The following is a 25,146-nucleotide window of genomic DNA, read 5'->3' on the forward strand; positions in this document are numbered from 1 at the left end:
TAACGATCGTCGTCGATCAAATGCCGCAGTCATCGAGGCCATAACTTCATCTGGCAGTTTAATCACTTCGTTCTCCCTCTTTATCGTTGACCAGCTTCTATGTCCTCCTTCGTTCCGAAATTTCTCTTTCGCTAATTTATCACTTATCGTGTATCGGTAAACGTTATTCGATCCTTCGCGCATTTAAACGTTCCCTTCGATTTTTCCTGCGCGATCTCCATTCGAATCGGCCTCGATGAGAGGATCCTTTGTCACTCGACGAATTATTCCTCATTCAATTTCCGCCTCGCCATTTTCCCGTTCGACGGATTATACTTCGCTCAATTTTCTCTCCGCCATTTTGCCATTCGAAGAATTATTTTTTCTTCAATTTTCCCGTCGCCATAAGACCTGCAAACCCATTGCACAATGGGACGGCTACTCTTTAAAGCGACTCATTAGACATCATTCTCTGTCTCGTCGCTTTTTAATTACTGCTGGTGTTCGTCCATTTTAAGACCTCGAGCAAGAGCTCCTCGCGAATTTCAAGGAATTTTAGCGTTTCGAAATTTTAACGTTTACCATGTAGAAAGGAAGGAATATTCGGTGGTCTCAATTTTCCGGCCGATTCTCATGTGAATTTCGAATCCTTCTGTCGGCACAGAGCTCTTGATTCGATCCCAAATCCCAAGCGGCGATTTTACAAAATATCAGTTTCCGCGAAAGTGGTGCCATTAACGGCGATCCACGCCAGCGCTCGTATCGCATAAATTACTCGAACGACTCGAAAAGTCGATTAACGTCCCGATAATTTAAAGTCGGGGCACGTACGTTCGTAAGTCACCGAGGCACGTAGTTTATTTAAGGTAAGAATAAATTAACGTTGTAATTACGCAGCGAAGTTGACGTTCATTCGTCTCTTTCGTCGCTAGGGAAATGAAACTGCAGTGAAGATTTTGTCGTGAACTTAGCTTAACTCTTGCAAGGGTCAAGATCTCTAAATTGGAATATTTTATTAAAATTTTGTGCGTGTGTGCGCGGAAGAGTACGAAGAGATTGATATTAAATTTGGTCGCTGAGGATGAGTAGATTCTATGCGACAATGCCTGAAGAAAATGGAGGCTGGACACGAGGAAGAAGATCATAGGATCACATAATAACGTGCAAAATTCAATCTCTACTATAGAGTGAATCTTTTAGCAAGAATATATCAAAGAATTTGAAGAGAAAAATTGAGAGAATTAATAGGCAATGAAACGTATAGGACTCTCGTATATAAACAAAATGGCGATGGTGTGAATACGAAAAGGTAGCATTGCCAATTTAATCGAGGAGTTTTATTATTTCTTTAATATATTTCGATTATTTTATCAAACTATCATCTGTCGTATACAAGGAATAATTCGTTGGAAAGCCAAAAACTAGCAAAGACACCATAAACACCAAAGATCTTCACAGAGACACTATGACGTCTTCGGTGACAGTTGAGAATTTATACAACACAATTTAAATTTTTCATGATACCTAAATTCACACATTCCACAAAGCTACCCGAAATAATTCGTTGCCAAATAATAATTGGTAAGCTAAAAGCTAACAAAGACACCATAAACATCAAAGACTTTCACAGAGACACCATGATGTCTTCGGGTGACAGTTGAGAATTTAAACATAATTTCGATTTTTCATGACACCTAAATTTACACATATTCCCAAAGCTACCCGGAATAATTCGATGCAAATAATAATTGGTAAGCCAAAAATTGGTAAAGACGCCACAAAGGCCAAAGACCTTCACAGAGACACTATGACGTCCTCGGGTGATAGTTGAGAATTTAAACATAATTTCGATTTTTCATGACACCCAAATCCACACATATTCCACATATATATTCCACATATATATTCCATGCTACCAGTGCAACAACCGAAGCAGATTTCAAAGACACTCTAACGCGAAACACGTTAACCACCCTAATCCGAGAGTCAGCCGTGCTAGCCACAGCAGCTGGCCGGACAATAAGCCGATCCTTCGCAAGAAAATCGGTGCAGATAGCAAAATCTCGGTCGTTCGAGTAATTACGATGCAGCTGTAGCTATCCTCTCGGATGTTGGAGAGTTTGCCGAAATTGTAGTTATTTATCGAGGCAATGCCAGCCGTTCCGTTTGGGATCGAAACCGAATAACAGAGCTGAGGGTTCCGCTCTTACGTAAACGTGTACTCTGCAGGCCAGCATCGAGTCTTATGTATCTTCTTCCCGGTTGTTTGCATCAGCCGGTCGTAAACGCTCTGTTACCTTTTTGTTTCGGCAGTGCTGATAACCCCAGCTGGTGTACCCTTCCTCTGATGCTGTCTTGGGCAAGCAAAGCTACAGAGGAAACGAGAGAGAAAGTTCGCCGGGAAGAAAATGAAGCAAAGGGACAGAGGGAACCCGGTGGTTGTAGGTAAAGCAAGAAACTGGAAGATAAAAGTGAAACGTCCGGAAAAAGCGGAGAGGCGGAAGGCAAAGAGATGAAAAGGGGAGAAGCTCTTTGGAACACGTTCGGTCGTTTCGTCAATCGATACGCAGAGAGAAACTATCGTTGCTGGACAGACTAAGCTGGCATTACGAGATTATTGCAACATCTCTTCCATTCTTTTACCTTTTTTCCACTTTGACCCGTATATTTTCCTCTCTTTTGTTTTCCTTTTCCTTTTCCGTCGAATTCTCGCGCGAATTTCGATTACTTCGCCTGTGTATGAATAGAGGGAGACACGGCGTTGAATTTATGGAACGATTAATATCCCGTATGTACACTTTCCTTCAAAAGTTTGGAGTCTTTTCTAATATTCCACGTAATATTCTAAACAACGAAACGAAAGTAACCATCTCATCGTTTCGTTCGTGTTCTTCCCGTTAGGTGAAAGATGGAAATACCCTTGAAAAAGTCAAATCCAATATTACTAAATTCAAATACTCCCGCCAAACTTTCGAACAGCAGTGTAGATATGTACCAATCGCTTATTAATCTCGTATCGAAACGAATCTCGGAGTTTAAGCAACTAGATTATCCCATGGAATATTCGTTATAATTACGCAGTCGAGCAGCCACTGACGATTGGCTGTTTAGTAAATGGAACAATTTCGCGAAATATCGGGGTACCGAATAGAACCTCGTCCACGGACGCGATCCTTCGATCTTAGATCCCCGTAGTGGCAGTTTCGCGGATGACTCGATTACACGTGATGAAAAAGCATCGCCGAGTGTTCCCGGATAACACGGAGCGTGATATCGAAGGTGGTTATACGTGGCTGAAAGGAAACAGATCTCCGATCGAGCAGGGAGAAAATCAAGGCGGAGATGTCAATTCGACAGAGACACTTGGTTACGATTCAGGCCGGTGAAATAAACTGGAACGAATCGCTGGAACCTCTGTACGGTAGCTATCGAGCAACCTTCTCGTGATTAATCTTCTCCAGACCTCGACTCAATGGGAATTGAACAATCAGCGAAGAATATCGAAGGATCGGTCCGCCCTTTTCCACGATGAAAATTATTATCTCAGCGTATCGCTTTCGCGGGATATACGACCGAGTCGGGTATCCGTTGTGAATAATTCATCGGGAGGAAAAATCAAGGGCGACCGCTGCATATTCAAAGGAAGGGGAGTCATAAACGTTCAGCTCGTCAAAATCGATCTTCCCCGATGCTTGATCGAGCTAGCTATCGGTCTATCAGTGTCTCAATGCCGTCCTGAAAAAGAGGCCGCCTTTGGCTACCGCTCACGAACGTCCAGACAACTCTCCTTACATGCATACCGGTCACAGAAGTCTCTCATACACGACACTTAATTGGACTAATCCTAACCCTAGAACGACATACGGTAGTGAGCGATCGGGTGTCCACGTGGAAAGCACGTGAACCAGCCCATAGGACATTTGTAAGCTCGATGTTCGACACATCATCCTCAGAGTTCTTTCTCCGGACGGGCGGGAGGAAAGCGTCTAGGAGAAAGCGGCTGACACGACAGTGTAGATCACCGTCGGCTCACGTGGTTAGGGGAATCACAACACACGATTGTTCGAACGAAACGAAATTGGAACCGACTCTTGGCGCGAGTTCTCGACTCAGAGCGTGGATCGAGAGGCCAAGACGTCGATCGTCCAGGGATATCATCATGAGCACCAGGGAGTCCCTACCGGCCTGTCGATCGCTAAGCTTGCGTCGTATGTCGCCATTCTCTCGCACGACGTCGTCGAGGATGAACCCGAGGTGACGTCGTCCACCTCGAGGTCACTCTCGTTTCGAACACTCAACGAATCCTGCCAGCTGGTCGCCAGGTTCCCCCAGCTGGCTCCACCGAGCAGGTAGGCTAGAAGGAGTAGAATGAGGCACCCACCTAGGCACCTGCCACTTCCTGCGTCCACGCTACTGCAACCGCTCGTCCGGTTCTCGGTCGTCGGTCTTTGTACTTCCTGGTGGGACACGCGTTCTACCTGCTGGCTACCTGTCCATGGGTCATCTACCGTGTTCACGATGTTGTGTCTAGCTCCGATCGCCGTGTTGTCCTGGCCCACGTCCTGTTGATTCACAGGTGGCTGCGGCTTGTCCCTGTCCAGGTCGTTGTCGAACTCCAGAGACGTCTCCGTACCGTAGAACACTAACTTGAATTCCTCGAGGGTGTCTGGAATATCGTGGTGCTTTGTTAGATTTCGCTTTAGGGGTATGAATGAGTCGTGAAATGGAGACGAATTAATATTGCTTCGCTCCACGATGTGGACTCGTGGCTTTGAGCTGAAGTTAAGCGGCCATTGGCGGCGCTGTGATCGCGTCTCCGTTTCACTTGTCAGTTGCACCTCTATGGGGCAGTAATCGGCAACGTATGTCGTTGCACGAACAGAGTTGTCGTTTCTCAGAAGTTTTAGAAATGGACAAGATATATACGCGTATAATGGATTCTCGTTTCCAGAAATTAATAATCTCTTTGTATATTTATTTAATTATTTATATCGTTATATATGAGATATAAAATTTATATCATCTACCTTATTTTATAATATATATATATCAATGAAAAATAAAAATCTCTTATATACATATATACATATATAAATTATTTTTGGTTTTGTCTTTTGAGAGGTAACACATGGTTCGTGCAACGAGGTTCGTTTCTCACAAATTTGTAACACGTATCTATATCGGGGTACACAAAGGGTGCTTATAAATAATGAACGTAAAACACATGTGAGCATGCTGAAAATCAAAATTTTTAAATCTTCGAAATACTTCAAAATGCTGGGCGACATGGAACTGTGGGAATAGGCAAAGATACATTCATCTAACTGTGTATACTAAATTGTACAATAATACTAATTATTTTTGGGTACATCGTTTGAAAGCAACGAAATCGTAGATAAATTCGCAATTCGCTATTTAAATGAAAATATAAAATTTTCTGAGTAGCACAGAAAATAGATACTGCGATAATAATGATAATTTGAAATTATGACGAAAACGAAAGACACATATGATAGAGAAGGAAGAAAAATTTCGTCGTATTTTAAACATGCTGCTAAAGACGTTCTATTTTAACTATATATTTTAAGAGATACGTACAGCGAATTTCCTCCAAGGATAAATATGTGCATATGTTCGCTACGTGGTACGCAGAAACAAATGGAATCGTGCTTGAATAAAGATGAAGGATCTAAATAAGCTTTAAGATAATGTTGCACACCTGATAACACGTAGAATTATTCACAACCTTCGCGTTTTATCTCGTGGACCGACGTAGTAACCATGCAAAGAAGATACATTTAAATTCGCATTTCACAAGAAATTTCAATTACGGAATAGAAGAAATCTCAGTTAGAATTTAATTTCCGGTGTTACAATATTTACACGGATTTGAGTTCGAACTTTTTTCCAGGCACCATAGGAAATGAAAGTACATCGAATTGAACTTCCTGCACTGCTTTCTTTTCCCTTCCCTTTATTTTGCGTATAAAAGATAAAGTAAAAATCATGAACCACGAACGCGATGCATTTGTGTTTCACTTCTCCAATTTAATAAATTCATAAGAGCGATGAATTATCGGAAACAATTCTCTACGATATGAAACCCAAATCGCCATCTTGCTACTCTTTCACGCGAGTTGACAGAATATCAATGGCAGAAATTGTTTAATAATTACGTTGTGTAAAATCGAGAATATTTAAATCGCGGATTAAATCCGTAAACTATCGAATATAGTGAAATGATCTGGATTAAAATTTTCATTTATGGTTGTTCGTCTAATGTTTCGTCATAGCGATTCGTGAAATTAAATTTTCGTGAAATATAAAATGTTCATTTACTATGATATTCCAGGAAAGGATGTAATTGCATTTAAACGATCCAGACTTCTCCTCACCACAGCTATATATATTTTATACGTACAAACAGCTGGTATTATCGATACTTGTCGATACCTTCGACAGTTACAGCTCTCTAGTGCAGAGCTAAGAAGAAAAACGTGCCGACCCAAAGCGCGCAAGCGTCTGCTCGTTTTCTTAATGTCACCACCGTCTAACGACAGATGGGTGCTTCTATTTGACGTGACATAGGTGCACTTTGCATTATCCACACGCAAGCGCGCACACATGCACACGGACGAGTCCGTGTACCGTCTGCGTTCCTTCGCGTGAATAACCATGTTTTACCCATGAGATACTTGGTGTACTCGATGTAGGTGTCTCGAAGCGTGGTCTAGAGGAGACAGTGAAATGGGCGAGGCGAGGAGGGTGTCGATGTCGGCGTCGGGAAATTAATAAAGCGTTACGACGCGACGCGCCGCGACGTCGCCCGAGGAATTTTATTCTTGACATTGACGGCAGCAGGAAACGGATTAGCGTGAAATAAATCAGCACGAGGAATAACTGTCAGGGAAGATATTAATAATGCAACTGATATTTCTAGATTTAACGAATAATTTTGGAAAATATGCTACGCGACGAGTCACTGGGATTTCCAATATTTCTTCGTATTTATGCAAATTTTATATACGTATATGTATACACATGCGATGTACTTTTCTTCTTAACGATACAGAAGACGATCAACCATAATTTCTTTTTTTGAGACGAATTTTATTTGTTTACGTGAGAGATGAACGCGATAAAATGACGCAGATATGAAGGAACGGATCTAGTCAAAAACAAAAATTATTTATGTTTGGATTAGAAGGTAAGTGAATTATTTGATAAATTTATAAAAATACTCATGTAAAAGAAAATTATTATACTAACAATTATACTAAAAAGTTCACAATAATTATTAGTATAGGCAATTATCTTAAGCTTATATTAACTCTTTGCACTCGACGACTTTTTCGTTATAGAAAAATAGTAATTCGAAGACTTTCTGTCATAGAGTCGACGATATTTTTAAACTGGTAAATGAGAAATCATAGGCAAATTAAGACGTAGAATTATTTTTCTTCGACATTCTACACATCGTTAGGTAATTTTAAATTTGATATATTAATTAACGTCGATCTTTAGAATATAATTAAATGGTGACTGAGAGTCACCCAAAGGGTTAATATATTTATATTAATTATATATAAAAAAAAGTCGCATTTATATATTTTTTCTAATACGAAATTTTTGTCCATATGCTGCAATATACCACAAATATTTTGTATCGATTTTTTATCAATGAAGTGTCAATTCGTATTTAATATAATTTCTCCTCCAAAAGTTCCGACAAATAAATATCCAGTGGTATAACATTGGTGTTTGATATCTGACAATTTACAGGACCAAAAATCGGTTTACCGATAGTTTAATGGTCAAACCACTGCATCGAACTATAAACCAATTCGAAGCTATTTGACATCTTCGTTAAAGAGTCTTGTCAAAGCTTTTACGAGCTAATATTTTTTCCCCTTTTTCGATCGTCGAACATGCTGCCATCCTTTGATAGGAAATTAGAAAAAAAGAAAAAAGGGAAGAAATGAAATATAAAGTGGAATGATGCATGGAAAAAATTCTTCCCGAGAATTCTTTGTTCACGTGTATAGAACATAATCCTAAATTTCTGCCTGTTTCATGGGTGCTTTATGATATGCTGCCATCCTTTGATAGGAAATTAGAAAAAAAGAAAAAAGGGAAGAAATGAAATATAAAACGGAATGATGCATGGAAAAAATTCTTCCCGAGAATTCTTTGTTCACGTGTACAGAACATAATCCTAAATTTCTGCCTGTTTCATGGGTGCTTTATGGACATCGATGAGAGCAACTCGAGGGTAAAATGGAAATGTTAGCACCGATGAATAGCCCGATATCGTTATTACTGTTATAAAAAATCGACATGATCGGCGAGTTATGTTTGTCATCGGCAAACTTTATACGAACGTAATATATAAAAATGAGATTTCCACTTTGTCACAGGAAATTGATGAATTTTTTAATAGCTCTCACTGCTGTGAAACGTTTCACGTGTTTGTTATTTAAAACGGTAACCGATATTAAAATAAATAATACTCGAAAAATCGTTTCAAATGATCGAGTTGACGTATTCGGAGGTCAATCAATTTTCGAGAATACAGCTCTAAAAGAGCAATTATTTAAAAATGAAATTAACGAGGTTTGTAGATCGATAACTGGTCTTGTCGTAAAGCATACTTCTACTAAACACACACTTTCATGCATATAAGCGAATTAAATATGGAAGCATTATATGCGACGAAGTTATTGGAAGTTTTGATTAATACGACATAACTTGCGTACGACTATCTTGATAGCTTTAACAGCTTTGCAACAGCAATACCTACAAGCAGCTAAATTTCCATCCATAGGGAAATAAGGTTTCGTTAATACTTAAAAGAGAAGCATTTAAATAGCATGCAATGAAGCTTGTTAGAAAATAGTTTACAAGGACCCTAATGTTAAGAAATAATTTAATGAAAATTAAAATTACGTTGAGTTTTTATTAATTAGAGATATTTTTGATCGTGAATGTAATTAAGATATTATTTCATATATTGTAAAAGTGAAATACAATAGCGAGTAACCCGAAGAGAATAATATTTTCAGTGGCAGAGGATGCAAATTCCATTAAGATGGTAAAAGTTGCAAATGCTAGAATAATTTATTTTATCTTCCAGAGCTGCCAGCGACGGTAAGATAACACAATAAACGAAAAAATAAACGCATATATCATTTTGGCGTTTACAATAGTTTACCATGTGAAATTATGTACAAACATCTTACTGAATAATTCCTATAGCTTCGTCTCCTTTATTTTCTCACTCACCGATATAACAGCAAACGTAAAAGAAAACATTAGTGTAATTTAAAACAACTGCCGTGAAAACACATGGAAAATGTCTCTCGAGGGAACACAGAGGGGAATAATACAAACAAAGAGCATATGAAGAATATTAACAATTACACCGAAGTGTGCTTGCAATAATAGAGTAAAAGTGAGGGCAGGGCAACAAAAGACCTAAACTGTAGGAAGTTCACTTGATCTCATAATTTTACACATGGATGCACTTCTATTTCATAAATTCCACTACTCTGGCGAGATGCGACAAAAGAAACTGGCGTGTATCGCGAATCCGTGGATGGTGCATGCGGATCTATCGAATGACGTACAGTTCCCCTATTCAAACACCAAGATCGTGTCATTAGAATAGTCTCTAGGCGCCCGGGGTCTCATCCGACTCGTCCCAACCCATCCACGGATTGCTCGTTACACGAACGTGGAGTCCACGTGAACGAAAGCAGAATACCCTTGTCCAAATTCTTCGAATCGAACTGTTCGTCCTGGAGTAACACGAGACCCTTAGCCCTGGTTGCGTGCTGCTGACCGGCTCCCCTAACTCCGGCAAAGACGGGATAGAGCGGATAGAGCTGTTGAATTTTAGGATACTGCTGGAAGATCGCCGGTACGTTGCTGATGACAGGTTTCGGTGGTGGCTCCAGGAGGATCAGGCCTCTCTGAAGCGACGAGGCAGTCACCACGTCGACGATTTTTAATCTGCTCGTCACTTTGGTGGTTGGAATCGTCGTAGGTACAGTGGTATGGACGACTGTGGTGGTAATCGGACTAGGTGTGCTCCTACCCCGTGGTCTCGACGTGATTAGGCGTACCTCTCCGGCGATGTTAGGTCCTTTGGCCAGTGTCAGACCTCTTAGCGTTTGCACCGTAGGTCTCGGCGTCGGTTTATTGGCTGATTTGCCGTTTTTGTGCTGACCACGCACTTTGCTCTTTTTCTGCGACTGTATCTGAGCATTCACCACGTACGGTGGACTAAGGCTGCCCGGCTTCTCGGATTTGTGTTGAGTCTGCTTGATCTTCGAGCTCGTGAGGGAGTTCTGCGTTTTCGAGAACACGGTTTCCCGTGGCTTCACGAATGGTCTCCTCGGTATGTTCATCCCGGCAGGATTGTACAATGCGTATTCCGTGCGATCAGGCAGCGTTGACGTTCCGTGGAAAATCAACGCCCATTCGTGCAGCGTAGCACGACCTGGTTGTTCGTTGGTCGTCAGAGCGTGAGGCAGCAGGAAATTGGAGAGTTTTGTTATATAGTTGCAGTGATAATCGATAAGTAATGAATGGCGTAGTGAAAAGGCTAGTGTCTTTCGCTCTAGTGCCAAATACTCGGCCCATTCTCGCATCTCTACCATTTTTAGCCACGCTATATAAACATGCATACCAAATTCCTGTCATCGTATTTATTATCACGTTGACGACTACTGATATTATTTTAAATAATAATTTTAATTTCATTCTATGAACTAAAAACACGATATACGCGTGTATCTTTTAGCATCGAATAGTTTCATAAATATTACCGTTTATTTAACTAAACATTTTCGTGAATCTTGACATCGTTACCCATCGATAACCACTATGGCATTAATGGGAAATCGAATGTCGGTCATCGATAATCCCTTTGGCAATTAACCTGTTAATTACTCGAGTGCCACTCAACGCGATCGCGTAGTTCAGATCTTATATCGAAAAGAGCTTCTACATTAAAATGTCATCGTATACAATTAACGGTCCGTTCAGATCCTACCGCAGCGCCATCTCAGACTTACTGATGATTAAAAGGCACAAACATTAAGTATGCTTATACGTCGATACAAATTGAAACAAGCTTAAAGATATCGATTAATGCTTTTCCAGAGATTTCTAAAATTTAGTTTCTAAAAATGCTATAATATCCGATCACCATATGTAACGAACGACACGTTTGGACTCTACTGCAGCGCCCACTCAGACTGGCCGATGATTAAAAGGCACAAACATTAAGTATGCTTATACTTTGATACGAATCGAAACGACGAAATACGAATTAAAGATATCGATTAATGCTTTTTCAGAGATTTCTAAAATTTAGTATCTAAAAATGCTTTAATATCCGTCCACCATATGCAACGAACGACACGTTCGGAGTCTACCGCGGCGCCATCTCAGCGCTCTTGGTGCTCCGGATGAACAAAGCGCGATGGCGTCGCTTGGCGCTGTCTGATAAGATTTACCCAACGATCCCTGATATTCGATTAACACTTGATCGTTGATGAAGAACGATTTCCCCCAAGTTCGTGGTCCCTCGAACGATTTAGAGCCAAGAGATGCAAGTAATCCCATGAGAGAATGTCGTGCAGTCGGGCTTATCAGTGGCTGGGGATTAGAAAATCATTGACGACCAACAGGTGCAATTCTCGACCAACACAATATTGTTGTTGGGCGACGACGACGAGGATGAAGCGGATTTCGTACCAATGTACAGAGAATCAACGCAAACACGACGTGTAATGGTTTGAATACCTGTACTTGGAATGTGTCCCGCATATTACGCGGCATAATGGACCAGGGCTCTATCTTGTGCATGGATACACTAGACTACAAGACTGCACGGGAGTACAAGCTCGCGTTAACTCAAACTTTATGCACATATCGGCTTTAACGGGCTTCTAGCTTGAAGTGGTTCAGACGGTTCCACCCTGCGCAAGGTCAACTTCCCCTAACGGTTCACGAGATCCATTGCTGCTGGATGCCATCGCACACGTTTCGAACATGGAATTATGCCCTTGGGAGATGATGCAGCAGCTTACGTGGTCCCACGTGTACGGTTTACGAGAACTCCGTTTATGTTCTCGGAGATCAGGTGATAAGATAGCAGCTGGCTCTTTGTGTTTACACTGGCCGTTACAGTCTATGGAACCGTTGACAGATTCTGTCAACCTATAGCACGTTTTAATTTCTTTTTTTCTATTTTCTCGACGTAGTCCGTGTCTCGAGACAAGGTATCCGTAATTGGTGGATGGTTTCGAGGATGTTTGTCTATCTCCGATGCAGATTCTCGCGGAAGCTTATAGTAGCTACAGTTTCGTCCCCGGTTTGTCAGTTTAACGATGATGAACTTGATGTACAAACATCTGTTCCTTCGAAGACGATGGGAATTTGCGATGCATAGATGCGGAGGACAGTACGTATAGATACGAACCATTTTGAGATGAATTCTGCGTAATGAATTGTACGTAGATACAAGATTAACTGGATGAGTCTTTTGGTTTACTGTAAAACCCGGTGAATTTAGATTCGTGCCATTGATAATGATACAATGATCATTGTGCTATTCTATCTCGATCGTTTCTCGTTTGTGGTCCAGAGATCTTAGACATGGAATATTTAAATGACTCGTTAGTGTTATTAATCGTTTGTTAATTGTTATTTCGAATACTCAGAGTATGGAGTTTGGCCTAAGTATGGAGTTCCTTCGACTCGCAATGGATACAGAATTAAAAATTCCTACGAAGAATGGCAATCTTTTGGTCATTGATTCTTGGAACGTTTCAGAGATTCACATTAGATAAAGATTCACAAGGAATGGAAATTTTAAAGTAGAATTCGACGTTTCGTGAGATTATAATCGAGGTTGGTTTTCGTGAAGAAAGTAACGGGATACAGAACCCTGGAAAATGTCTGATCTAGACTAGGTTGTGTCTGGAAATGTACGCGATGAAAGGAAGGAACAAAAAGACGCACACAATGGACTTACCTTGGTATCGACCCTCATTGTGGATTTCAAGTTTCCACGTGCCATGTGGCCTTTCTCCCCAAGTGTGAACCGACATAAATGGCCATTGATTGAAACCAGCCTTCGAGACGTCGTGGAGCCTTTTTGCAAGAAGAGTGCTCTTTGTACCTTGCGGAGATGTTAGCTGTATCTGAAGATCTCCTCTCCTCGTGGCCATCAGAGAAACCTTTGCCTATAAAAAAGGCGTACGAATAATCGTACAGATAGAAAATTTATTTCATCATTTAGGTGACACTTACAAACGTCATATAAATATGGGGTTGACACGTTGTAGCAAAATAATTCGATTCCCTTCCGAAATTATTATACAGCTAGCTTCCGATTTTTGCATAAGACACGGAATATAAGATAAATTTCATTTCCAACCAAAATTGATGTTTATCAGAGGAAAGTAATTAACGCGAATTTAAAATAATTATTCGGTTGAATGAAAAAATAATTTTAATTCCGTGCACTCCTCTCTGAAATTTTCGATCAAGCCTGTGTACACGCAGAGGAGAATTTGGGGCGATTCCTCGTATAAAAGTGATCGAAACCATTTCAGAGGAGAACTATTAATTAGCCTACTACTTACAGTGAGTGACATAGTACTTACCTGCACGTGCTCGAGAAAATTAACGCCGCTACACTCCTTGACGTACAATTCCAGAGTTAGCTGGCTCTTTGGCGGTATTGGCCTGTACGTACATATGAAATTTAGGTCAGCCACGGAAACGAGACAGGAAGCTGCCTTGATTTTATTTTTTCTCCCGCGAATTTCGTGCCATCGAATTTGTTAAGAAAATCATTGTGTACACTTTTTCATTATTTTTATTATCGAGAAAATCACTCGCATTTCCACGGTTACGAAATCGTCTCTACGAAATCGAGTGCACGCGTTGCAGAAGTTATTTCCTGGGATCAGTTTATCCTCATCATAGCAAGCAAAGCGAATGGTACGTGGGGGAAATAGTAATGGACCGAACTGCATCGTCACGTCTCGCATAGTCATTTATTTCACAAACTTATTAACTTCTAAATTCTATTTGATATTTCCAGATGACTTAATCTCCGATAAATCGTCTTTTTATATTTGTTTCTGTTAGATTGCACGAAAATAACGTAAATAATTCAGCCACCGTTTCAATTTTTTATTCGAGGTTTAGTTGTAATTGTGATATACCGGTTGCTTGTTTGTAAAGTTCGCAAAGTGTGAAGTAATTAACTGACCTGCTCATGTGCGGTGCAGAAACTTCGCATTTGTGTTGCTCAGGAACTGTTCGCCATCTTCTAGCTAAGCGCACCATGGCGGCGGCGTCCATTAACCCATAGCCAAAACTGTGACTCACTGAGTAAATATTGGAAAATTTAAAAAAGATTATGGCACGTGTACTGTATGTATTAAAATATATATTATTCAAGAAAGTGTGAATAGAAAAATAATTAATAAATAATATTAAAAAGAAATATTTTATATTATAATATTATATTTATAACTGGCTCTGTAGCTAACTTATAAAATTATGTTTATATTATATCCCTGACAAAAAGTTTTTGGTTAGATTCAATAATACTTATTCTTTTATTACTTTCTTTTTGATATTAAATAAAGGTTCGAATTATTTCCTTCTTTTCTACTTTTGTTTCATATCAGACTGATTCAGTATCTAGTTTTATGCTTATATTGTAACACTTTGCATCTAGAAACCTATACTAATTTCAGATAATTTCATATTATCGCTTTTGGCCGAAAATTTTTTGCCATGGGTGGTATTTGACCTAGATCTATACCTGGTTCGTATATTATAATGAATTTTTCAGTTATATTCTTATCATTTTATTTCGCTATTTACTCCAAAATACTATTCCCAAATTTGCAGAGAAAAATAAGGTGTAAATTTAATATAACGTCTCTGACTCGCAAATTCAACGCTAAAGGTAGAAGAAACATGAAAGAAACTCATTTCTTGACTCACCATTTCGTCCAACACCGTTGGTGACCCAGTCCAAAGCCTTCAGGTTCGCAGGTTTAGCCGTTCTCACGACGATGTGCTGCATGTCTCTCCAAGTTAGATCTCTATTCGCCTCGAGGGCAAGGGCGCAGATGCCGGCAGCCAAGGGTGCAGATGCAGACGTGCCCGTGTGACTAGTCGTGCAAAGCTGATGCAGGTCAGTAGTCACTACTTGTTTCTCTTCGGACGAGCCGGAGCTATAAGTGGTGGCAAGAGTGGAGGAGCAGGCCTCGCTGTACCAGGGCACCTGGCCATTCTCCGTGGCGCTGCTGATGGACAACGTCCAGATACTGTTCGTGTAGCCGTCGCAGTTGCAGTTGTCGTGATCCCTGCCTCCGTTTCCTGACGCCCAGACGAAAATTGACCCTTTACCGTTGCGACCCTGACGATCAAAGCGACGAATTTAGCGAGGCGTCCGGTCAAAGAGCCTTTCATAAGGCGCGAAAGGCTCGATTGATCGGTTCATCTTGGCCCGACGCTTTTGGTCTTCGATTTTCCTATGTACCGGATTTTCGTGCAGTCGCCTTTTTAAGTGGCAAGTGGTCAAAGAGGTTATTAAATTTATTCACTACGCCGGAGTTGTATTCATCGTTTCGACACCCAGAGTAACTAAACGTTATGAAGCAGTGAATAAACCGGTATTGGAGTCAGAATTGCTGATACAATCTAACGAAGCTGTCATGGTACGATAGATCAAAGAACATTCGAATTATTTTCACTAGCATCCGAATATTCTAAACTTTTTCTCGCTTTTAGAGTCTCTGTATTATTTTCTGCTTTGGAAAATTCCCGTCTATTCGGTCAAATTTCAGAAGCAGAAAATTTGTTTTGTAACGTAAACACGTGCTGTCATATTTATCGATGTAGAGTGAACAATATTTAAACAATTCACGTCAGCTTGACCGACAGGTTTGATCTTCAGTTTTAACGTTAACAAAATTTTTGAAAATTCTTTTTTGAAAATTTGTGTTATTTTATGGCAAAGAAAATACCATATGCGTATATAGTGACCAGTTGAAACGAAACGCTTCTTCGACTTTTTGCAATTAAATCGTGGTGTACAGAGGTAATACGCCGTTTCGGGACGTAATCGCGAAATTTGATTATAAATCGGGAACGTTTGTTCTTGTTAGCGAGGAGGTACTAATACAAGGTCGAATTCCACTGCCACCACTTCTAGTTACGCATCGAGTTTCTACCACTTCCGGTACCTCTACTGTTCCGGTGATCAAAGGACCATCCTTGAAATTACTAGATTAGTTATGGTACTGTGTTAAATGCAATTCTCAGACTCTGAATGCACTTGTAGTTTTGAATATACGGATACACGTGAGAGCACACGGCGATTTTAATTGAATTATAATAAATCCAATAGGGGATACCGTGGAATGAATAGTCAATAATTTTAGCTCTTTCTGCTATGAATTATTAAACCTTTGTCATTGGTACACATCAAATTGTAATATTAATTCCTACAAAACTTGCTTCTCTAGTTTAGTTATTTAACGTTCGATGTTGTCGTTAATAATCGAGATGAATTAACAATTGGAGATATTGCAAAAATATTGAGTTCGTTCGGGTAATTGAAAGAGCATATAAAAATAGGATTGGTTTATTTATTCTACGCAGAAGACCCAAAGGGTGCACGAAGGAAGTACAATTTATTGGATTAATCTTTGCTATGCAAGCAGGAAGCATCGAAATTTACCTCGATATCGTTATGACAAATACATCGAGATATTCCTTGGAAATTTTCAGCTATTTTCTGATAGAAAGAATAACTCGTGAATGGCTACCAGTGGTTACCGTCTTCATGAATATTTAACGGTTAGCTGTCTATCGAGGAGGAGTGCTTTAAATTCAGAAGTAACAGTAATTACACTGAAAAGCTAAATTCATATTTCAGTACAATACTGACGGTATCGTTGCATTAACAGGAAAGTGGAAGCTAAAAAGTTCTCTGAATATTCAAATGCCATCAAACGAAAGATTTATTTCGATACAAAAATTCTTCGAAAATTTTTCAGACAGTAGTACATATATTTATAATAAAAAGAAGGAAAGAAGCATAAAATATCTAATACGTTTCGAACTAAAAATGAAATATCAATCGAGGAAAGGAAAAGATCACTCGTAGTAATTATAAATTGATCGAATTTCACAGCTTCAGATTTATACGATAATAATTAATATTTAACTGAAAATGTAATTTCAATTATTTCTGCTAATTAAAAAGGCGTTTAATTACATTAAATACACGATATTCATTTCTTCATTTTCATACAGAGTGAACCACGATGTGTGATCAAGCCAAGATTATTCCACTCGCTGATCAAAGCGAGTAAATTTTTCTTTCTAGAGTTTCATCTTTAGATTTTCAACACATGAAACTATAATCTTTCACATCCACGTTTTTAATTTAGATCGAAGAAATATATTAAAATATCATCAATTTATTATAACTTATTAAAAAAAAATTCTAAAAAAATTTACTTCTAAGAAATTGCAAAAATTCCTTTTCCATTTTAGAATAATTTCAGACGACCACGTTTCTCGATTAATTGGCATACCTTAAAATCTACAATTATCAAAATATTTAACTAAACATTATTTAACTAAATTAATTTTAACTAAACATTTCAAACGATATATTTCCCTTTAATTTGTACGATATTCAAAATGATACCTATTTAATTATACCTATTTAATATTTACAATATTCGCAATTGCAATTTACATAGAAATAAAGAAAAATTAATTTAAACAAAAATTCGACAAGCTTCCTTTTCCTTTCGAAGAACAGAATTGCAAAAGATTTGCCATAATCGTCTCCCAGATTTTCTCGAATAATATCCTATCGAAGTAATAATAATAGACATGCCAACGATTCTAATAATTTAAACAAATTCAGTTTTGTGGACCATCCTGTGTTAAAAATTTCTCGATTAGCTATGAAATTAACTCGTTGTGAAAATATTTTAATACGATTATGCGTAAGGTAAACGTTTCAAAGGACGAAGGGATGGAAGAGAGAATTTCAACCGACAGTCGATCCACCCTCGAATGTTCAGTTTGCTTTCGTTCCAGGCACAATTTCTACCTGTATATTTAATAAGATGCAGCTTCCCTGAAATATAAACGGTTCATCTTATAAGTCAGTGGAGTGGTGAAAAATTTACGAGGTGGATGGTACAATGGAATGTCTGCTCGTATAACGGATATCCAAGGGTAGTTTTGGGAAACAGTAGCTCAAACAATGCCGCGTATCACTAGCAACTATTATGGGTCAAAACGAGCGAATGTAACGTGCCTATAAAGAGATGAAAAAGAGGAAAAAAAGGGAATACAATGGTAGAGCAGAGTTTTCGCACTTTCAAAGTGAACGCTGTATAACGGAATAAAAGTATCGTTTTAACGGATGAATTTCGCGTATTCAGAGGAAATTTATGACAGAGTGTTAACGCCTTTGCAAAACTGGAGTACAAGAAATATATACACTGCATAAATATTAAAAACATTTCCTTTAAGAATCCATCGTCTCCGCCAATCTGCACAGATTTTATCAAACTTTGTCAACCATTTGACAATCGTGAAAGTGATCTGAGAGAAGTACTGGCGGAATTTAGAAAAGGGGATCAATGTTTTTGCAAAACTGGGGTGTAATATGCATTACATAAATATTAAAAATTTTTCCTCCAAGAATCTATTGTCTCCGTCAATCTGCACAAATTTTATCAAACTTTATCAACCTTTTAACGATCATAAAAGTGATCTGAGAAAAGTTCTGACAGAATTTACAATGTAGTGTGAACGTCTTTGCAAAACTGGGGTGCAAGAAATATGCATTGAATAAATACTAAAAATTTTTCCTCTAAGAATCTACCGTCTCCGTCAATCTGCACAAATTTTATCAATCTTTATCAACCTTTTAACGTTTATAAAAGTGATCCGAGAAAAGTTCTGATGGAATTTACAACGGAGTGTTAACGCTTTTGCAAAACTGGGGTGTAATAAGCATTGCATAAATACTAAAAAATTTTCCTCTAAGAATCTATTCTTTCCGTCAATCTGCACAGATTTGATCAAACTTTATCAACCTTTTTAACGATTATAAAAGTGATCTGAGGAAAGTTCTGACGGAATTTACAACGGAGTGTTAACGCTTTTGCAAAACTGGGGTGTAAGAAATATGCATTGTATAAATATTGAAAATTTTTCCTCCAAGAACTTATCGTCTACATCGATTTGCACAGATTTTATCAAACTTTATCAACCTTTTAATAATCACAAAAGTGGTCTGAGTGAAAAATCCGAAACGAACAATTTCGTCATTTATTTTGTTTCATATCCGTTTATGCCGTCCTTGAATAAATAGAATAATTTTCTTCCGACAATTCTACGCGAAGAATTAATCTTACGGCGTTTATGGCCTTTTACAAACGTGAATTAGTTCCATTGTCTTTATCGTAATATTTTATTCACCTTGATTCAGAGAATTCACAATGCTTGAATTGTACGTTGTGTACGTTCAGCTCGACGTTCCGGTTTTGACGACTGGTCGAAGCGGACTTGGTCGTTCCAAACGTCTCTATTTATTTTTTCCGCTAGAAGGCAATATGCGTGTGTATACGTGACACGACTAGTAGAAACGCGTGTGTATTGGTGAATGTTACAGAGAGCGGAACAATTTCCCAACAAAGAAGAATCGAATCGTTATATCGAATTTGTACCTGTGCTCTGATTAATTTTTCAACTTATTTTTAATATTCTATCACGAAACACGACTAGACACGTGACCTAGGTAACTTCCACGATCACCGGCAAAATTAATCGCTTTCTCACATTTTCATACCTAATCTCTCTAGCGTCACTTTCGCAACTTCCGCGACTTCGGAGATCTTACTCCGGGACTCCATTTTCGGACTTTCCGGTTCCATTTTAACGAGTTCCCGCGACCCTCGAGCAAAAGTGCCTCCCGATATTTGCATATGACTTACGGCTACCTGGTGCCGGGCAAGGTTAAAATGGTAATGCGTGCAGGTACGTGGACGGGCGACAGGTCGCTTAAAAGGGCCCAATTAGAAACTTTCCATGAGCTAACCCCGTTGACTGGAGTTTGTTAAGGTAGGATTGGGCGAAGAAGTTACCTTCTCCATGACGAAAAATAATCGAATCGTAGTTACTCTTAGTAACGACCGTTTCTGAAGAATTATTTTTCCATCGGCCATATAATTAATTGCGTTATTAACCCTTGGCCAACAACGATTAGGGGGTTAGTTGAATACTTTTGCATTCTTGCTACTATTCGATTGGCAATGACAGAGATAGGGGTTAATTGTCCTGAAAAAAAGACTAATTGTTAATAACTTTGCTGAATCGCGAAAAAATTTGGTGTAGGAAGAAATCATGTGTGAAATGGGACCCTGAAGATCCAGAAAAATCATTTATTATCGAATTAAATCAGTTTTATTCACGTAATCAGATAATTAAATGTATATCTCATCAGATATAATAATTATTTTAATAGTATTTCGTCCATGGAATTTATTAAAAAATAAATATACATACTGCTATATAGGAAAATTTTAGCCGATGAAATTAAATTTCTTGTTAAGAGATATGGGAAATTGCTGGGTTTACTCATTCAAGGTATGAAGATAATTTTAATAACTTTTGGGTTCATTACGTTATCGTTTATGGAAGTATAATGAGACATTTTGGATTTTATATAGGATTTTGTTGAAGCAATTTAATTTATTGACTAATTTTGAGAATCTTTAATTTCATTGAGCTGCTATTAATGAAGGTATATTGAAAAATTTATGGTACACTGCAGAATTTAGTTGATAAAATCTGTCACATTATCCAAATATTTCAAAACTATAGGGAATTCTCTATCACAAGATTTGTGAACTATCTTGAGAATTTTGGGATCCATTGTGTTATCATTTATGAAGATATATCGAAAATTTCACGATCCGATGATAGAATTTAATTTATATAACTTAACAGATCAGGGTATTCTGTACTCTGCACTCTGAGAATTTTCAGAGCATTTTATTTGGAGACTGAAGTTATTTTGACAATTGTTGGATTTACTAAAAATTTCTCAGTCTCATATGAGATTTAGCTGGTACGATTAATTCGTTAATTAAGGTCGAGTTCTAAGAATTTTCATAGCACTGTGTTCCATAGTTAGGGAACTATTTTGAGGATTCTTGGGGTTATCGAGTCGCCATTCATGAAGGTATATCGAAAATTTCTGCTATAGAACTCACTTGATCTTCGTCACGTTATGAGAAAACTCTGAGTATTGTAAGAATTTCTCTATATCAAAAATTCAAAAACCATTTCCAGAATTTTCCACAGAATCTAAAATATACTCGAATGCACCGAGAACGAATTCCAAGAATATTCCAAAAAAATTCCAATTTACATCGATTTACGATTTATTTAAATAAACTCACTCAATTGTTAACACACTAAATGATTTGAAACACACTACAGAAGATAGATAATATCCAATGGAATTTAAAATTTCCATAAAAGATTGCAATTTTAAATTTTTACTGACATTTCGACGTGTTAGAATATTTTTCCGAAATTTCGCTCTCGATCGGCTTTTTCAAATATTTAAACAACGGTTTGTAGAAAATAAATTTTTTCTTTTTTATTTCCAGGACCCAGATACTACAAAACGTTTTTGTCACTGGGCACACGTATGTACACGTTATATATACATTGCGGAATTTCGAGTTACACCAGTGTCCGAATATTTTTTCGACTTTTTTATTATTTCCCCGTAGAACCACCACGAGGCAGCAAATGAAAAAACCAATAAAACCGAACTTGTCGCTCTCTATTATATCCCTCGATTTATTACTCTCAAAGTAATCATGTTTTTCCTCGTTGCCTGTTGAAGGTTTACCACGGTCTCACGGGTCATCTGTTTTAATCGTGGGCGTATCTGTGTTCTCAACGATCGATGCGTTAGTTCGATGTAACGTTGGCCAACATGCTGAAATTCCTTGTCCGAGGAACAAGATAAAAGACCTCCTCTGGCAATCGAAGAGAGTCGCTTTCGAGCGACTGCTAAGCATGTACATCGAGATAACAACAGGGTATCTGCCCTCCAGTTGTCGACCCGTGGAAACATCCTGGAAATGCTTCCAGAAGATACACATTTCTGGAAATTTCATTCCGGCAAACGGGCAACCTTCAGTGCTATCGATTGTACCAGACTTTCCGCGTATAGCAAAGGCAGTAAGGAATTATTCGTTTTCCATGAGACCCTGATGGAAAGCGAGAAGGAAGGATGCAATTTTAGGCGAACCGAGACTATACTTCCTACGTTGGTACAGGGATCAGTGATGAATATTAAGGGGAAAATTGAAAGGGAATATTAACCCTTTGCGCTCGACGATTTTTTGGCTAAAAACAGGTACGAGTTGACAAATTTTCTGCTATAAGGTTGCTTATATTTTTTGAGCAGTAAATAAGAAATCGTATAATAACTAACACATAGAATTATTTAATTTCGATACCTCGCACACTATTATATTATTTTAAATTTGATGTATTAATTAATATCGAACTTCGAAATTTTATCAAATGGTGAGTGAAAAGCATCTCTCGAGTGCAAAGGGTTAAATTGAGAGAAAAAGGCGTTGATATACCGGGTGAATTTCAATTTCCCGTTGAGTTAGTTAAAGGACAACGAGTCCGGACCAAAATTAAGGGAATGTTTGTGAATTTCTTGAGAAGAAGCTATGAGACTTTGTATAAGACTTTGTTTGAAAATACTTTCAATTTTTTTTAGCATAAAATAGCGAAAATTGTAGGAATTATATAGAGATATGTGTAAGCAGGTTCAAAAATGGGTTCTAATGGCTGACTCTATAACGGCTGTTCTACTTATCGAATGGGAAGAAATGAGGAAGTATATTGATTAATGAAGATACAGTTATGGCTCTGACTAGGGAAAAGAAGAAATGTCTGAATATAAATTTATGACAATATTTTGAAATTTATATGACGATTTTCTTCTACCTTTTCTTACATTTTGAGTTAAAAAAAGAAGAGAAAGAAAAATAGAAACACTTGTCTTTCTTGCTTCTAAGATTTTCCAAATATTAATTTTTTTTATAGCTAACGTGACATCCTATGGCAACGAAATTTATTTTCACAGTTTCTGAGATTTCTCACGAATTAATTCTTCGTTATCGTCGTGAACTTTTACTGTACAGGATTTTTTTTATTTTTCCGAGTGGATTTTCATGGCAAAGAAATTTGTTTTTCTCATTTTGGCGGTTTTTGGGATTTTCCAAGCATTAATTTTTCAGCGTTCGCGTAAATTCCTGTGGTGAAGAAATTTGCCTTTTCCGTTTTGGAGGCTTTCCAAGCATTAATTTCTTATTTTTATCGTTCACGCGAATCTCTTTGGCAAGAAAATTTGTCTTCACTGCTTCCGACATTTCCCAACCGTTAATCTTTGATCACCGACACGTATTTGCGTGGCAGAGAAAATCGTGACGCGACGTTAATGCTTAGTTCGGTTTGGTGTATGCGAAGGGTGACGTATTTACCAACCTTTGTGATCCCTTCGATGAAAGCTCTGGTGGCGAGTTCACCTGGACCATCCACCGTTTTTCCATCGTCATCGGGACCCCAGGACGCACTGTAAATGTCGATGTGCTGAGGATTCAGGCTCAGAGATCTTGCCTCTACAGCATCCGTTACGTCTCCGTCTAGCATTCTCACACCTATGGGAATAAGATGAAAGGCGTTTAATTAAATTAGTTATTTCGGACCCGACTTTTATTTTCAATTTTCAATTACTAGTAATTTCATTTACCAAGTTTCTGTATGTTAATTACTAAAATTGCGATACTTGGTAATATTTGTATAATATACAACGGCGAATTTATTGAGTTAGGTTTGGAGAGTTTGCTACGTCTTCGACGTGTGTATACGTGACACGACTAGTAGAAACGCGTGTGTATTGGTGAATGTTACAGAGAGCGGAACAATTTCCCAACAAAGAAGAATCGAATCGTTATATCGAATTTGTACCTGTGCTCTGATTAATTTTTCAACTTATTTTTAATATTCTATCACGAAACACGACTAGACACGTGACCTAGGTAACTTCCACGATCACCGGCAAAATTAATCGCTTTCTCACATTTTCATACCTAATCTCTCTAGCGTCACTTTCGCAACTTCCGCGACTTCGGAGATCTTACTCCGGGACTCCATTTTCGGACTTTCCGGTTCCATTTTAACGAGTTCCCGCGACCCTCGAGCAAAAGTGCCTCCCGATATTTGCATATGACTTACGGCTACCTGGTGCCGGGCAAGGTTAAAATGGTAATGCGTGCAGGTACGTGGACGGGCGACAGGTCGCTTAAAAGGGCCCAATTAGAAACTTTCCATGAGCTAACCCCGTTGACTGGAGTTTGTTAAGGTAGGATTGGGCGAAGAAGTTACCTTCTCCATGACGAAAAATAATCGAATCGTAGTTACTCTTAGTAACGACCGTTTCTGAAGAATTATTTTTCCATCGGCCATATAATTAATTGCGTTATTAACCCTTGGCCAACAACGATTAGGGGGTTAGTTGAATACTTTTGCATTCTTGCTACTATTCGATTGGCAATGACAGAGATAGGGGTTAATTGTCCTGAAAAAAAGACTAATTGTTAATAACTTTGCTGAATCGCGAAAAAATTTGGTGTAGGAAGAAATCATGTGTGAAATGGGACCCTGAAGATCCAGAAAAATCATTTATTATCGAATTAAATCAGTTTTATTCACGTAATCAGATAATTAAATGTATATCTCATCAGATATAATAATTATTTTAATAGTATTTCGTCCATGGAATTTATTAAAAAATAAATATACATACTGCTATATAGGAAAATTTTAGCCGATGAAATTAAATTTCTTGTTAAGAGATATGGGAAATTGCTGGGTTTACTCATTCAAGGTATGAAGATAATTTTAATAACTTTTGGGTTCATTACGTTATCGTTTATGGAAGTATAATGAGACATTTTGGATTTTATATAGGATTTTGTTGAAGCAATT

The 25,146-nt window shown here is 38.3% G+C and overlaps 1 protein-coding gene across 1 annotated transcript in view; it reads right to left on the reverse strand.

Moving 5' to 3' along the window:
- The window catches only part of LOC108549657 (uncharacterized), a 55,405-nt gene that overhangs the window by 18,219 nt on the left and 12,040 nt on the right, over positions 1-25,146 (reverse strand). Inside the window, exons 7-11 of the mRNA XM_017903152.1 lie at positions 15,019-15,436; positions 14,273-14,390; positions 13,659-13,740; positions 13,025-13,235; positions 4,361-4,645 (exon numbers count right to left, since the gene is read on the reverse strand). Of these exons, the coding sequence (XP_017758641.1) occupies positions 4,361-4,645; positions 13,025-13,235; positions 13,659-13,740; positions 14,273-14,390; positions 15,019-15,436 (1,114 nt within the window). The remainder of the gene's footprint in view (positions 1-4,360; positions 4,646-13,024; positions 13,236-13,658; positions 13,741-14,272; positions 14,391-15,018; positions 15,437-25,146) is intronic.

The sequence above is a fragment of the Eufriesea mexicana genome, unplaced genomic scaffold, assembly GCF_001483705.2.
Source record: "Eufriesea mexicana isolate 0111107269 unplaced genomic scaffold, ASM148370v2 scaffold2134, whole genome shotgun sequence".
NCBI classification, from domain to species: Eukaryota; Metazoa; Arthropoda; class Insecta; order Hymenoptera; family Apidae; genus Eufriesea; species Eufriesea mexicana.